Raw genomic sequence first — 14,880 nt, 5'->3', positions numbered from 1 at the left:
GGGATGTATGCTTTATATTGTTCCCCTCCTCATTAAAAGCTATTGCTACTAAATTGCAGAATTTTGAAATGCTATTTTAAGTACATATTTTGAAATACTTAAACTTAATGAACCTTTGGGGTCTGTGAAAAATACATATATTCTTTCTCAGAGTAGAGAAAACAGCCCTGGAAGTGCCATTAATTCAGCCATGTTTGTAATTAAATTGTCAATGATAGTTTTCTTATGTAAGTGAGTATCTGCTGAGGAAAATATGCCATTTTTTATTATTAGAAGTCAGTAGTCAGTTTGTCACTCCTTAGAACACTTGAATTTGCTTTGGGGATTTTGGAGATTGTTTTTTTTTTCCTAAGCTAGTAACTATAACCAGGAGATAATCCGTGTAGTGCTGGTCTTGTGTCTTTCTGCTTGCCTTACTGCTTGTGTTTTTACTTTGCAGTCAGCCTTTTTATCAGTCTTCCAATATTTTAAATTCTTCAGAGTTGGAAATTCTTATCCTTGTTTTCATAAAGCATGTAGTCTTCACCTCTGTTCCCTGACTGTCCCACCTGTTAGTACTTCATGAAGGAACATAATATAATGTGAGTTCAGTCATTATCAGGTGTCAGGAAATCCTCACTGAAACACGATGCCTTGAGTAAGGGAAGACAACATCAGAGTTTGTGCCCTCTGTAGTCCCAGTGAACTTGCTCCCTACTCAAGGCATTTCTATGTAAGTTTACCATACTAATGAAGAAAAATTTAATCTTTCCCAATATTGGTGCTCCAAGGGATGGGAGAAAGAAAGATATTATTATATTTTGGTACCATGAAGGTTTTTGGACGCATTGTTAGTGAGATTCCCACAGGCAGTGGGGGAAGAACATCCTTCTGAACTCACATTCCCCTATGACAATATTGCTGGAGAATCTTGGCTTCTGATGGGAGCTACAGCACAGGTGGGCACTGTGACTGTTCAGCTGCTGCCTTCCTTACATCTGCCAGGGAAGAGCTGAGCCTGCATATGTGGGGGCCTTAGTCCCTACTGGAGATGGTGACAAGGAGATAAGAAATGATAGAGTTGGATCCAGTTCTAGTCCTTTCCTTCTGCTGGTACAGAGACACTTTGTGTGCAGTACTCTTCAGCTGTACAGAAGAGAGCTGGGTAGATTATAAAAAGACACAGTGAGTCTGGAGACTGCAGAACATAAGAGTAGTATCTTGGGTTTTAGCAATACCTGATAATTACAGGGTATGTTAGAAGTTGACACTTAGCAGCACTTTGTGTTTCACTTCTATAGTAATGTCAGTAACACTATTGAGAAATTGGAATTGATTACTTTTGCTGCTCCTTGAAGAGTTTTGAATTTGAAAGCCTTATAAATGAAACTGTCATTCATTTGCACATTAAATAAGAATGTCTTAGGAAAAAATTGAGTTTGGATCATTTTTTTCTGAGAATTTAGCACAGATAAGGTTTTGGTACATGTGTTAAACTTTAGAAGTTTGGGTGGTGATCTTTAATTACTGTGTGTCCTTAAACACCAGTTGGTGAACATTCTGTTAAGTTATTCACTGAGCTTCATGTGTCTTTTTACCTTTACTGCATGTGTTGCTCTATTAATTTTGAATTAATTGTATTTTTTGCTTCTAGTTCTTGTACAATTGTAAATGAATATGGATATAGAAATGATACTGTTGTAAAATAGGTATATGCATCCAGGATACAAGAAAGTGTCATCATACACCTACAAAACACTGAAAGCTTTGGTTTGACTTGGATTTGGGTTTAGTTGTTTGAGAATGTGAAGGAGGGTTTACAGATTAATTATCTGACAAAATTGCCCCAATAAGTCAATAAGTCACTTTTTAATCCAGAAACACATGTCTGGATTATAATGACTGCATTAGGCCATTTAAAATAGAAAGAGTTCATGCTTTAAAGATCTTTCAATAGCATAGCTAAGTTCTTAACTTGCCATAAAATATTTCTGAGGTTCAGCTATAGAAAAAGCCTGAATACCTCAGTACTGTCATTATTTCTTTGAAGGGATGTAATTGTCAGAAACATGGTTGTAAGCTGTTGTTTCTTTAGTATCATAATTGTCATCTGTTGCTTGAGAGGTATTCCATTGACCAAAGAAGTCTACACCGTGGAAGTGTCATTTGGGAGCACGTGTGGATGTTCCCTTGCAGGAGCACGATGATCGTGTCAAACATTTAACACACACACTTCTCCCTGACAGGCTCGGCAGATGGCAGCCGTCCTTCTGCGCCGCCTGTTGTCATCTGCATTTGAAGAAGTTTATCCAGCTCTGTCACCTGAGGATCAGACATCAGTCAAGAGTGAATTGCTGCTCTTTATCCAGTTAGAAGGGCAGTCCACTATGAGGAAGAAAATATGTGACATAGTCGCTGAATTGGCCAGGAATTTAATAGGTACTTTATTGATATAAGTTGATACTGTAGTAAAATGTTTATGTATTGATAGTGGTTGTGTTTGTATCTCTGCTTAGGCTTTTGCACATGATGTGCTAACTAATTCCATGGCTTATAATAGAACCTAATGTTTGTTTACACTATCCTTGACCAGATGAAAATAAGATTCTTAAACTCTGCTTTTTAAATTGCTCAATTTTAGGTGAGATTGTATTAAGGTTTATAAATCCAGTTTTGTGTAAATTGTCATGAATTATGCTGAACATTGCATCAGTTTCTTTTTTTGAATGTTGCTATATAGCAGTAAACAGAGATCACTTTCTGTTATGAGTGTTTTTAGATTAAACATTTCACAATATTTTACATTGTGACTTAGGTACATCTTCAGATCAGGGAGTCAGTGATGATTGGTTTTCCTGCCCCACTGATATCTCACCATTCTGAAGTTTGCTTATCCTAAAACTTTGTTGTGTTTAATGTAGATGAAGATGGCAACAACCAGTGGCCAGAAGTTCTGAAATTCTTATTTGACTCTGTCAGCTCTCAGAATGTGGGACTGCGTGAGGCTGCTCTACATATTTTCTGGTAAGCTACATTTTTGTAGGATAGCCTAATCATGTGTGAAAATGAAGGAAAAACTGTCACAATGTAATTAACTAGCAATCATATTTATTTAATTTAGTTTCTTGTATTGTGGCTTACTTAACTCAAATGTGTACAGTTACAGTCTGGAACTTAATGGATAAGTTTGACATACTAGTTTAGCCTCAACTTGTGTCAACTTTTATTAATGGTTTGGTCTTATCCTTAGGAATTTTCCTGGGATTTTTGGGAATCAACAGCAGCACTATTTGGATGTCATTAAGAGAATGCTGGTTCAGTGTATGCAAGATCAGGAACATCCCTCAGTAAGACCTTTATGTTCTTTGGGGATTTTAGTATGTTCTGAGCATAGAAACTCAGTGCAGTAGTCTCAAACATCAAGTTTAAACCATAGATTTCAATCAGAGAATTGCATTACCTGAAAATGATGTACATATAGAGTTTTGACTGTGCCTGCTGCAAACCAAAGGCTCAGACCCTTGTGTGGTCCTAAAGCTGACTGGCTGCCCATATCTGCGTTGTTTAGGCCCAGATTCTTCCCTAGTTATGCTTGGAGAAACCCAGTTGCAGTGGCCCCAGGCAAATGGGGTTTGAGCCAGCAGCATTGAGGGGTCAGAAACTCCGTGTTAAATTCTCTTTCTGACCTTTGTGTTTAGCAATGTAAGTCTGTCATGTCTCTACATACAGTGTATGTAGATTGTACATGGTATGCCTCAAAATTCTGAATTCTGCATGTTTTGCTCTAAGGGTGTGTAAGCAAGCCTTGCTTTTCTGGAAGGCTTCAGATTAATTGATTTGTGCAGAGAATTGTACTTTGAAAATGTTTCTCTTGTTATGGAAAATGCTGGGCAAGGATAGGAAACCCTGCTGTGATACATGGGTTCAGTTTGCTGCTCCCCCAAGGATTACTTTTTCTGACCTTTGAAAGTCAACTGAATAACATTTTCTAAAGTACCACAAGTCATGCCTTTAAAGAGGAATGTCTTAAACACTTAGCTCACACTTCTTGAAAAATGAGACTGACACTTGCATGCACATTTGAAGTTTTGATAGAAGTTGAAAACAATAGGGTTTTTTCCTCTTTTCTTTCATAAAATGAAAACCACCAAAACAAAAAAGCTAAACTAGGGACTACTTGCTACCTCATATGATAAACTTTTTATAGGCAATGTAGATGCTGAAGGTCTTCATTATCACTTTACTTTATTTGAAGTAAAATTCATAATCCCATGTTAAAAGCTAACAGAGGCATGCTTCAGTACTAGTTTCCCACATTTATTTTGTCAATCATGTCTTTTAGATCAAGACTTTGTCTGCTAGAGCTGCAGCTGCATTTGTGCTTGCTAATGAGCTCAATGCTCCCCTTCTTAAACATTTTGCAGACTTGCTGCCTGGAATCTTGCAGGTAAGAAACCAAACTAGTTACTCTTACTGTGCCATTACTGGTATTGTCTATATACAAATGTATGTTATTGATCTGTGAATCCATTAATTTTTGCTGAGACCTGAATTAACTGACTCTTTTAGCCAGACAGCAATTGCCAGCAAGATGAAGTGGAGACTAATAAGCAATTTTGCAAACAGAGGATATTTGATAGGGTTTTAAGGAAAATAGCTCAATGCTGATCAATTTACACAGTGTTACAGAGATTAATGAGTTAAAATTCTTTGTAAGGCATATAGGTCAAAATCATACAGCTTTTAAATTAACCATGATATTGAAATACAAATATGGGCTACCCTGAGATTTGAAATAATCTGTAATTGGGGAATTCATGGACTTGTGATATCCTGTATCTCTTCAGTTTAAAGGAAAGCATAGAATTATTCTGAACATAGATGCTCAGACTGAGAACAAAAGTCTGTAGAAATGATCTTTATTGTTTGATAAATTAGGAAATTGCAAATAAAATGCCTTTTTAAGCTTCATGTATTTTCTGGGGCTGGATTACATCTCTTGGATGGATGAATTTGAGCCAAAGTTGAAATTCTGGTGTAAGGTGATTTACTTTTGCAGGGAAGCCTATTGTAGATCAAACCAGAGACAGAAATGGTTTGAGCTCTGAAGGCTGAAAAATTCACAGTACAGTTCCCTTTCTATATCAAGAAACAGTGGAAGCACTAAGTACCTATGATAACGCAGGAAGAGAACTTCTGGTGATTTTAAATAAGGCTAAATTTACATTAAAGACAGACTTCTCACTACAGTCAGAACAGCAGGTTCTTGTTGACAGTGTGGCTGTAAACTGCGTGTGCTTTGTGGCAAGCTGAAGAAAAATTTTGCCAAATCTAGTGGCATCTGCAACTGATGGAATTCTGCTTGATCTTAAATGCAAACTGAGAGCAATTTATCCAAATCACCTGAACTTGAAAATGGGCTGTAGTGTGTATAAGTTTTTTGATATTGAGGTCTCTATTTGGTGATTAGTCCCTGTCCATGCCTTTTCAATAACATTTGTTGTTTAAAAGTTGTAACTGCCTATGAGAGGACCTTGGCTACACAGTACTACTGTGTAAGTGGGGGCGAGGCAGGGTTTGGGGTGGTCATGCCATTTGTCTTGATGTGAGGCACTTAAAAAGTCTATGGGTTTTGGATTTCAGGCTAATAGCCCACTCTGTGTGCTATAACTTTCAATGCTACTCTGACACTATGAAGACACTGTAACAACACATGCAATTGGCTCACATTTTCAAGCTTCCTTTTGCTAATACAGAGCACAGAGCTGTGCTATGAAATCTGTCTTTTTAAAGTACATATTGCAAGAAGAACTAGATTTTCAGGCTGTGGTAACACAAGATGGATATGAAGATCCGAGTTTATAAATAGGAATGTGTTAGAATAGTGGTGAGTGACCTTTGGAGACAGTTGGATGCTTTTTTTGTTGCTGTTGAAACTAATTTTGTTGAAACACTGACGCTAAAAAAGTTAAAAATAAAATTCTGACTTGGCATATCAGTTCTTTCAGTAGAAGATCTATAATGGTTATGCTGGAAGTTGAACTTTCAAAACTGACAGTTGAAACTTTTACCCAAAGCTTTCTGTTGCAAAGGGAGGTAAAAGCAGATAGAACTTCACTGACTTCTTGGACATTGTTTGATACTATAGAAAAGTACTTTTGCCTTTTAGGGCTCACTTTTCACTTTGAGCTGCTTTCTTCAGAAAACCACTCTTAAAAAAACTGTCAGAGTTGCAACTGATATAAAATACAGTTTTGCAGAAAATTCCAGTAAATATTACATTGTCCTTTAAGAGAATCAGAGGATGTTATAGCTGTTAGACCAAAAGGCCTTAACCGTGACAGATTTTTTTTTCCCGGATTTTTCCACAATGTTTCTGGTACTAGAAGATGATGCTTCTGTTTTGAAAGTGTGGGTTATATAAGTGCCATTAACAAAAATGTTGAGTTATAGACTTAAATGTTAAAAATTATTTAGTCAGTTACTTCAAAAATGTTTCAACATTAAGACATAAAGTACATCACTAATGAAAATTCCTTTCAAAATCTCAGAAGTGAGTGTAAAGACTTTTTTCTTTGGAGCTTTGTTTCCTTCTGAATTCTAACACCACTGAGTAACAGCGTTCTGGTTTGGCACTAAAATATCACCCTGATCAGTTGAAACCAAGTTTTAAATTACTTTTCAGATTGTGGACATGAGTTAGGAAATATAGTTGCAAAAAGCTTGATTTCTTTCTCTCTTTTCCATGTCTGTGACTGAAGGCTGAAAGGTCTGCTTTAATTTGGTGGCTCTGGAGGGATGTCTGGAAAAAACTTCTTTAATCTTGTGGTTCCTGGTGTTTGTAAGCATAAGCTATTCAAAACTTATCTCACGTAACAGGCGAAAGGGAAGTTAGGCTCATTTTCCTTCTTTCAGGCCAAGTTACTTCCTTTTAAATGGATTTTGAAGTTGTCAGAACCAAGTGGTTTTGCATGTTGGAGCCTCTGATGTGTGAGCTTAATTCTCTCTGGTTGTCTGCAGTGTTAGATTTGAATATTGTGAGCCATAACTTAGTTGTAGAAAACTTTTAGTTTTGGATGCTGCATGTTATCCTGTTATGGGTTTATGCACACAGGTCACCATAGCAGGGTCTGACTCTGGGATCCTGCTGAAAGTTGGAGTGAAGGCTTCTGATTAATTGTATTGTGTTAGTTCTCAGGTTACAGCTTGAGCTGGTGCCTCCAGAGAGGGACCCCTATCCCAATTCACATCTCTCAATTGTACTTGTGTTGCTGATGGCCTGGTCCCCAGCCACTTACTTCTGGTTGGTGGTCTCTTGATTTCTCACTGGTTTTTTCACTGTTGCAGGACTGATCTTCTGATGAAGTTACTTCATTCTCTTGGAATTGTCTGCTTGATTCTTATCTTCTTCATTCAGCTTGTATCTGCTGCAATCAGCTAGTTCATTGTTAGAAGCATTAGCTTTAACAAAAAGTTTACTCTGGTCAGTTCTTGTGGCCTCAGGCTTTGGCTGCTTAGCTACTAATACTAAATGAGACTGTTCAGAGAAACAAGAATACAATTAATGAAATTTCTTCTATAACACTGGTCCTATTCATAATGTTGTTTGTTTTTATTTAATCTTATCTCCATCTTATCTTTTTATAGGCTCTAAATGATTCCTGCTACCAAAATGATGATTCTGTTCTGAAATCCCTTGTAGAAATTGCAGATTCTGTTCCCAAGTATTTACGACCACATTTAGAAGCTACTTTGCAGCTAACTCTGAAGGTAAAGCTAGGAATGTTTTTTAAGAATCACTTTTTCCACCCCAAAACCTCTGTTCTAACCATTTGCTCTAACTTTTGGGTTGTAGTTGTGTGCAGATGCCAGTCTCAGTAACATGCAGCGTCAGTTGGCACTTGAAGTAATTGTGGCCTTGTCAGAAACTGCTGCTGCTATGCTGAGGAGGCATACAAATATTATTGCACAAGCCAGTAAGTATTTTCCTCATTTTCTTTGTTGAAACAGTCTTCTTTTACAGAATTAAATTGACTTTGCTGTTGGTCAGTGGCAAAACCACATCTAACTGAAAGTTTGCTGGTGCTCATAACTAAAGAAAACTCAATTCAGTGTTACCTAACAGAGTAACCCCCTTCTATTATGACTCTTCATAAATTAATCTGTGCCTATGCAGCACCAAAAATTTGAATAAGCATACAGTGGGCTCTTATTAGATATTTCCAAGGAAAACTCTACTTGCATGCTTTTCAGCTGGCTTTGGAAAATTTTACTGTAACAAAAAACAGCATTTAGTCCTGAAGTTCTAAGTTTGGAGTTTGGTATGTAGGCCAGGTACTCTGTGGTGCTGGCAAGTCAAGCCTGAGGAATTCAGCATGTATGTTGAACATCAGTGGTTATTATTATCAGTGGAATTAAAAAATCAGATGCTGGTATAAATACATAGAAATAATCTAATTAGTCTATTTAACATGTGGATGGTAAAGTCTTTGAAGAGGCACTTTTAATATCATGCATTATTATTTGAAATGCTAAAAATAAATGTCTTCTGGGCAGCTCCAGCATCAGTGCTGCTTGCACTGGTGTTTCTTTGCCTTTTAAACCTTTTCTTTGACTAGATCAGGGCCCTGGCTCAGCAGCGTAGCCTGCTTTTCCCTCCCTGTCAGACTTGCATTTGTCTAAATTCTTGTTTTCTGAAACCTGCATAAAAGATAACTTTTGCTGTGTGCTCCACTCAAAAATACTACAAATTTTCTGTGTCCTCAGCATGAGGAAAGTTGTACAGATGTCACTAAAATTATAAAGCTTCTGTTGGAAAATGTTGCAAACTGAATGTACTTGGCTTAAGTGTTAAAAATATTGATGAGAAGTTCTGTCTGCTAGTAGAATAGTTTTTTTAAAGAAGAGGTTCTTCAGAACGTATTTTGGAATCTGTAAATTTTCAGAACACTCTGTTTTCACTCCATCCTGTAGCTTGTTGGAATTATTAACACTTGACACTTGCTGACCCCAGATCATTACAAGCTTCTTATTTGTTCAGGAGAGAAGTACCTCTTACCTCTTTAGAATGTGCTCCTGTTATTTTGGTTGCTAGTTGCTGTTCAGGGATGAAATACTTCTATTAAGATAAAGCACCATATGGGAAAGAAATGCCTTTCATTTGCAGTTCATTGTAAAGTTAGTCTTATTAATATATCATTAGGAGAAAGACATTTATTTTGCACAACTGGTAAAGCAGTTGTGTTCAGGGCCTGATAAAAAGGTAGCAAAAAGGGACTGCTTTTGTCTTGGCTTTGTATCTTAGTTTAAAAGGCTTTCTGTTTTCATTCAACTGAGAAGTTGCTAGATCCTTTGATACCCAGGACTAGAGCTGGGACTTGGGCAACATTGTCATCTTGTGCTGCTTTTACTGAGCACAGTGCTGGTTTAGGAGTGTGTGTCCTGTGTGCCAGTTAGCTGCTCAGGAATCCACTTGGATTAAGAATTCCCTTCCTGAGCTCACAGGATTGCAGAGAGTTTTATTGCTCTGATAAGAAGCAGGCTTAGTGGGCTCAAGCTTAACTTGTTTGTAAGAGTCTATATAGTAGCAGTAATTAAATTTTGAGGGCTTGTTGGGACAATGTTGAAATTTCTATGCACAGTCTACATTTTTTTAAAAACTCTTTGTGAAATTACACTTACTGGCAGTCACATTCATGCAAAACATCAAGAAGAAACAAGAAATTGTAGGTTCTAGATATAATGATGGCCAGAGCACGTTGGATGAGTGTGTTCTTAGCCTTGTTTGTTTGTAGCAGCAAACACTGACATGACTTTTTGGAGCCACAGAGCATTTCTGTTAGATGATGTTTGTCTTCCATATTCCATAGCTGTTGTGACAATCCATGTTTGTCATCTGTGTACTTATATGTGTCTGTGTCCGAAAATCTTCTGGACTGCAGTAATTTGATGTTTTTTGAAGTCTAATCAGTGTATATAAAACTGACATGTGGGCATCATGCCAGAGGGACCATAGTGTCTGTGAAGTTATCTTGATAGTACATAAGAGCCCTCTGGAGGTTTTTGTAGCCATAGGATATTTTCTATCTGAAAACACATACCCACATCAAGCAAATAAATCCATAATTTGATCTTTTTTGATACTTGCTCTACAATGCTATCAGTGAGCAATAGTTTTTTTCTGTCATCAGTTGACCAGAAGTTTCTCATCTGTCCAGATATGTGGTGGTGAGTTTGCTTAGAGTGTTGTCTGTGTGTTAGATTACAATAGTGTGGGTGTATTGTGAAATTCAGCAATTGCAGTATACTTGATCAGTTCCAGTAAATTCATTAGCAGCATGAACAGTGACTAGATGCCTACTGGTTTTTCAGGCAGGTTGCTGTAAAGGGCAGTTACCTGTGGTAGCTGTCTGTCTTCAAGACGTGTGGTAGGCTGTGCTGAAAAGATTGTTAAAGGTCAAAGGTTGAATATTTGATTGAAACCTTTCGTCTCCAGGTCAAAGTGAGACTTTGTTGCATAAATGATACTAAATTCAAACAACTGCTCTGAGTGATTGATGTGTAGTACAGGGTAAAGAAGTGCTTAAGAGCCCCTTACTTTGCTCTGGAAGTGCAAGGTAGACTTTTCACCCCTTGTGCTTCTGAAGGGCACAGCAGCAGGTAGACTTAGAGCAAACAAACCACTGTGCTCCTTGCTGTGACAACTGGTAAGAATTGCTGATGCTTATTGCATAGGAGTTTAATGCTGTGATAGAGATTGTGTAATAGTCTCTATAAAGACTTAGAATGAGAAGAGGAGAAGAGTGGACTGTCTAGAGATAGAAGAAGAAAACTGGTGGATTATAGTGTGCAAGATATGTTCATTACACAGAAGAAAAATTTGCATTAGGTGGGAAAAAGGAAATCTCAAGTTCTAAACCATGGCCTCATTGTAAGAGAAAAGCTTTATGCTAAGCGACCACTATATAAATACATAAAAAAATTTATTGTGTTAAAACTAAGGGTTCAGTAGTATTCTTTCTTAATTAATAGTCTCTTTCATTAATAAGTGTTCAAAGGATGATGCCAGAGTTTAAGGAAAACCAAGGAAGTATATCAGAGTTCTTAAGGCATATAATACTGTTCTTAACTGTTTCAAGAATATAGACTTTATTAAGGACTTTGCTTTTTATAAGATCATTGTAATGATCTACAAAAAAATTTTGAGTCTTGGTAAGTTATACACAAGACTTTGTTACTCTCAGTTTGAATGTTCTGGAAATACTTCTGTGGCAATCAGTTCTGGATTATTGGCTGATGCAGTTTGACAGACCTGACCATCTGCTACTGGAAGAAAAGCTCGTTTTCTTCAAAAATTTTTGAAAAAAGAAAACTTGAAATTCCTACTTTTTATTTGAGAATCTATTTTAAGAGATCAAACTGAGTTAAAACTGTTTTTTTTTTTTTTTAGTTCCTCAGATGTTAGCAATGATGGTTGACTTGGAAGAAGATGAAGATTGGGCAAATGCAGATGAGCTTGCAGATGATGATTTTGACAGGTAATTATGAAACCAGTTGTTTCAATGTGTTACCAAGGCTGTGGCTAAAGGCACATTTAAAGTGCAGAATGCAAATGCCTGTAGTGCATTACTTTTTCTTTATTCAAATAGCTATTGTAATTTTGTTCCTTCAGTCATGAGCAGTTTATTTGTAGGTTACTTAGGCAGTGTTCGGCAAGGAAGTAAATTATCTCAGTTTTCATATTTGCTGTAATTAGACAAGTTGCATGTCCCCATGTTTGCTGTTTTGTACTGTTGTAGCTTTTCAAAGCCTTTAGCTTTTGTTTTTCTGTCATTTATATTACTCAGTTCAGAAGTCAGTGCCTCCTAATCCTCTAAACTGAGGGCTAATCCTGAAGTTAGCTGGAAGCCATGTTGAAGCATATTGGCCTGTTCAATTATCCACAACCAATGTCTTTTTATTTTTCTGTATCTATGCCCTTGAAAATGTGGTGTTTTCAGAAAAAGGTGACTTTGGAAGGATGTCGTCATGCATGGCAGAATTCCTTGTTGGATTTCACCTAGACCAAAAATACTACAATTTTGCTATTATTTTACATCCCTTGGTACGGCTAGCAATAGCTTATCTTGCTGTGTGTTAGGCAAGGAAGATCAAAAGATGTCCAGTCATTTGGATTTGCTTATTCCTACATGCTTTGCAGCTTGCTCCAACTTTTTACTAAAATAGGGGTTTGTATAAAGCATCCTGTTACATTTACTCTTTTCCAGCTACTGTTAGAGTGAAGAAAACAGAAATAGGTGTAGGAGGTAACTATCCCCGCACTTGTATAAAGACATGGATGTTAATTTACCAGTCTAGACATTTCTTTGACATACCTGGTTCATCCAGACTCATGTAATTAGTGTTTTGAGACAATTTATCTCAGAACACTTACAGATTTCATAGGAAAATACACTAAAAAAGAGATGTTCATTTACCCTGTAAAGCAACTTCTGATAGATAGCAGGCATGTAAAAGACACCTGTAGAACTGATGTATAGGAATTTATGGAATAATCTTTGCCTTACTTGAAATAATCTTTTTAGTTCTCTTTGATTATGAAATTGAAAGTGAGCTGTCCTTTCTTCTCTCCCTCACATAGTAGACCATACCCTTTTAACCTGTTTCCTGAGTGCTGAAATTTTGCTATACAGGTGTCAGACACCACCACTACATTCAGGTTTGTTAAGTATTTGAATCTCTTCAGTGAATAAAATTTCAAGGGGGAATAGAATATTCAAGTTCATATCCTTATCAAGCCATTCAGGGTGTGGAAATTTATTCAGATGGCTTGCTGTAGGCAGCTTAGTAAGGATGCTGAATCATGCACTTGAGGCATGTCATTTTCTTTTTATTGTCAGCAGAGTAACTTTGTTCTTCTAAATACAGCTTAGCTGCCTATGAATGTTCTTCTAAATACAGCTTAGCTGCCTATGGATTTTGTAATGAAAATTTTCCTTTTCTTAGTTAGAAGTCACAAATAGTGAGCACAGATCAGAAAACAAGTTACTCTCAACAGCCTTAGCCTGAAGGAGCTCCTTTGGCCCTCGAAGTAATAGGAGAGCTTGAGGCTTAGGCACAAGCTGCTGCACATGAGCTGGTCTCTGGTGATGGTGTGTGTGAGGGCAGTTTTTCTTTCAGCAGGTTCACTCCTGGTGCTGCTATGTGCTTCCCACCATTGAAGCTCACCTTTGTGGAGAGCTCAGTGCATGGCTGATGTGCATGCTAATGTCTCCTTGTGTTTGAGTCCTTGTAGCTTCCTAAGAGGACTGAAATTTTTGTGCAGACCCAGGAGCAGGCTAATGATCATTGGGCTGTGCCCTAGTTAGGGTGTGTTCAGATCTGATGAATGGGGATATGAGTCAGCCTGCACAAAAGCAGCAGGGAATACTTTAGCATTTCCAGTTTTTTGTTGCTCCAGCTTCATAAAGGCGTGACATTGTAAAGGAGGAAAAGATTAATCCGACTTCCTCTTTTCTTGGAAAAGCCTTGCAAAGATTAGAGGGAGATGTGGGGTCATTTTTCTGAGATAAACTATCTTTATTTCTTAAAACTGAATGTGTGAATTAATGGTGGGAAGAAAGCTCAAGGAATGGAATTTCAGATGAAAGTGTCTGTTAGCTTCAGTGAGTTTGCTCCAGTTTAACCCTGTGTGCCCATGCTTCATTGTCCTGCTGGTGATGTGTCTGTTTTTATTTGAACATGACCAATGTGAGGAACAAATACAATGCTGTCAATATCTTTTCACAAACACCTTTGTTCACAACATGTGAGTTTCTAGATTATTTATGGCTTGTAATGAGACTTGGAGATTCAAACATGTTTCTGGCCCAACTGATTGAAACTGTAAAGAAGGGGAGATTGATCCCTTTGTGAACCATTACTCAGCTTTTTCATCATCATGGGTGTCCAGGATGGACTGTAGTAACCTTGAGTTACCATACTCCCAGCCATATCCAGACTGTAACAGTAGTTATCTGTGTCCTGGAAACTTTCTTGCTTTTTTATAGGGAATAATTCTATTGAGTGGAACAAATCACTTTGCATAGATAATGTTGGGCTATTCTAACTTCTGTAACTGGCCAAGAGTCACAAATTGCTCACCTGGACGGGATGTTTTCTGCCCAGTCATTGACAAGAGACCATGCTACTGAGTACAGCCATCCAAGAAAGGCCTCTTGTGTGCCAAAGTTTGAATTCTGCTGGTTCACCTGAATCATAGCAAGTCTGAACTGGTTTATGTTCTTGTGACAAAAAGACGATGGCCAATATTATTGCTTCATTCATTGCAAATTTTTTCTGGGTGTGTGTAACTGCTGAGAGATTCAGTCTGTACTTTTGGACCTACAGCTAATAAGACTCAAGCAGTGGCCTGCAGATAACAAATGTTTCAGTGAATAGTAAATAACTATTTTGTGGGTGGTGTGTGTGTTTTTAGATGTGGATATGGTGTATTTACTTAAAGAGGCTCATGTTTTCAGATGGCAAATTTTGAAGACTAGAACTGCAGGGAAGAGCTCTCTGTTGGACTGCTTGTTTTATTGTAGATCTCAAACCACTGATATTTGTGTAATCAATATTTAGCAATGCGGTGGCTGGTGAGAGTGCACTGGACAGGATGGCATGTGGCCTTGGAGGGAAACTTGTTTTGCCAATGATTAAAGAACATATTATGCAAATGCTTCAGAATCGTAAGTAACTGCTTTTTCTTTTCTTGTTTTTTAACAATTCTGTGCTTGCCAGGAGCTTCAATACCTCTTAAGTCTTTTTGTTTAGCTCCTTGATAGGTTATGACACATTTCCACTTTTGATGTCAGCAGCAAAAACTGTAAATGCTGTGAACTTGAAAGTTTATACTTTCTC

The 14,880-nt window shown here is 37.5% G+C and overlaps 1 protein-coding gene across 1 annotated transcript in view; it reads left to right on the top strand.

The window, feature by feature from the left end:
* The window catches only part of IPO5 (importin 5), a 42,421-nt gene that overhangs the window by 8,268 nt on the left and 19,273 nt on the right, over positions 1–14,880 (top strand). The window contains exons 3-10 of the mRNA XM_058045254.1: positions 2,226–2,418; positions 2,901–3,003; positions 3,230–3,326; positions 4,322–4,426; positions 7,627–7,749; positions 7,835–7,955; positions 11,429–11,516; positions 14,602–14,708. Of these exons, the coding sequence (XP_057901237.1) occupies positions 2,226–2,418; positions 2,901–3,003; positions 3,230–3,326; positions 4,322–4,426; positions 7,627–7,749; positions 7,835–7,955; positions 11,429–11,516; positions 14,602–14,708 (937 nt within the window). The remainder of the gene's footprint in view (positions 1–2,225; positions 2,419–2,900; positions 3,004–3,229; positions 3,327–4,321; positions 4,427–7,626; positions 7,750–7,834; positions 7,956–11,428; positions 11,517–14,601; positions 14,709–14,880) is intronic.

This window comes from Melospiza georgiana, chromosome 2 (genome assembly GCF_028018845.1).
Source record: "Melospiza georgiana isolate bMelGeo1 chromosome 2, bMelGeo1.pri, whole genome shotgun sequence".
Taxonomy (NCBI): Eukaryota; Metazoa; Chordata; class Aves; order Passeriformes; family Passerellidae; genus Melospiza; species Melospiza georgiana.
The sequence above is the reverse complement of the archived record's forward strand: the minus strand, read 5'-3'. Positions and strand labels throughout refer to the sequence as shown.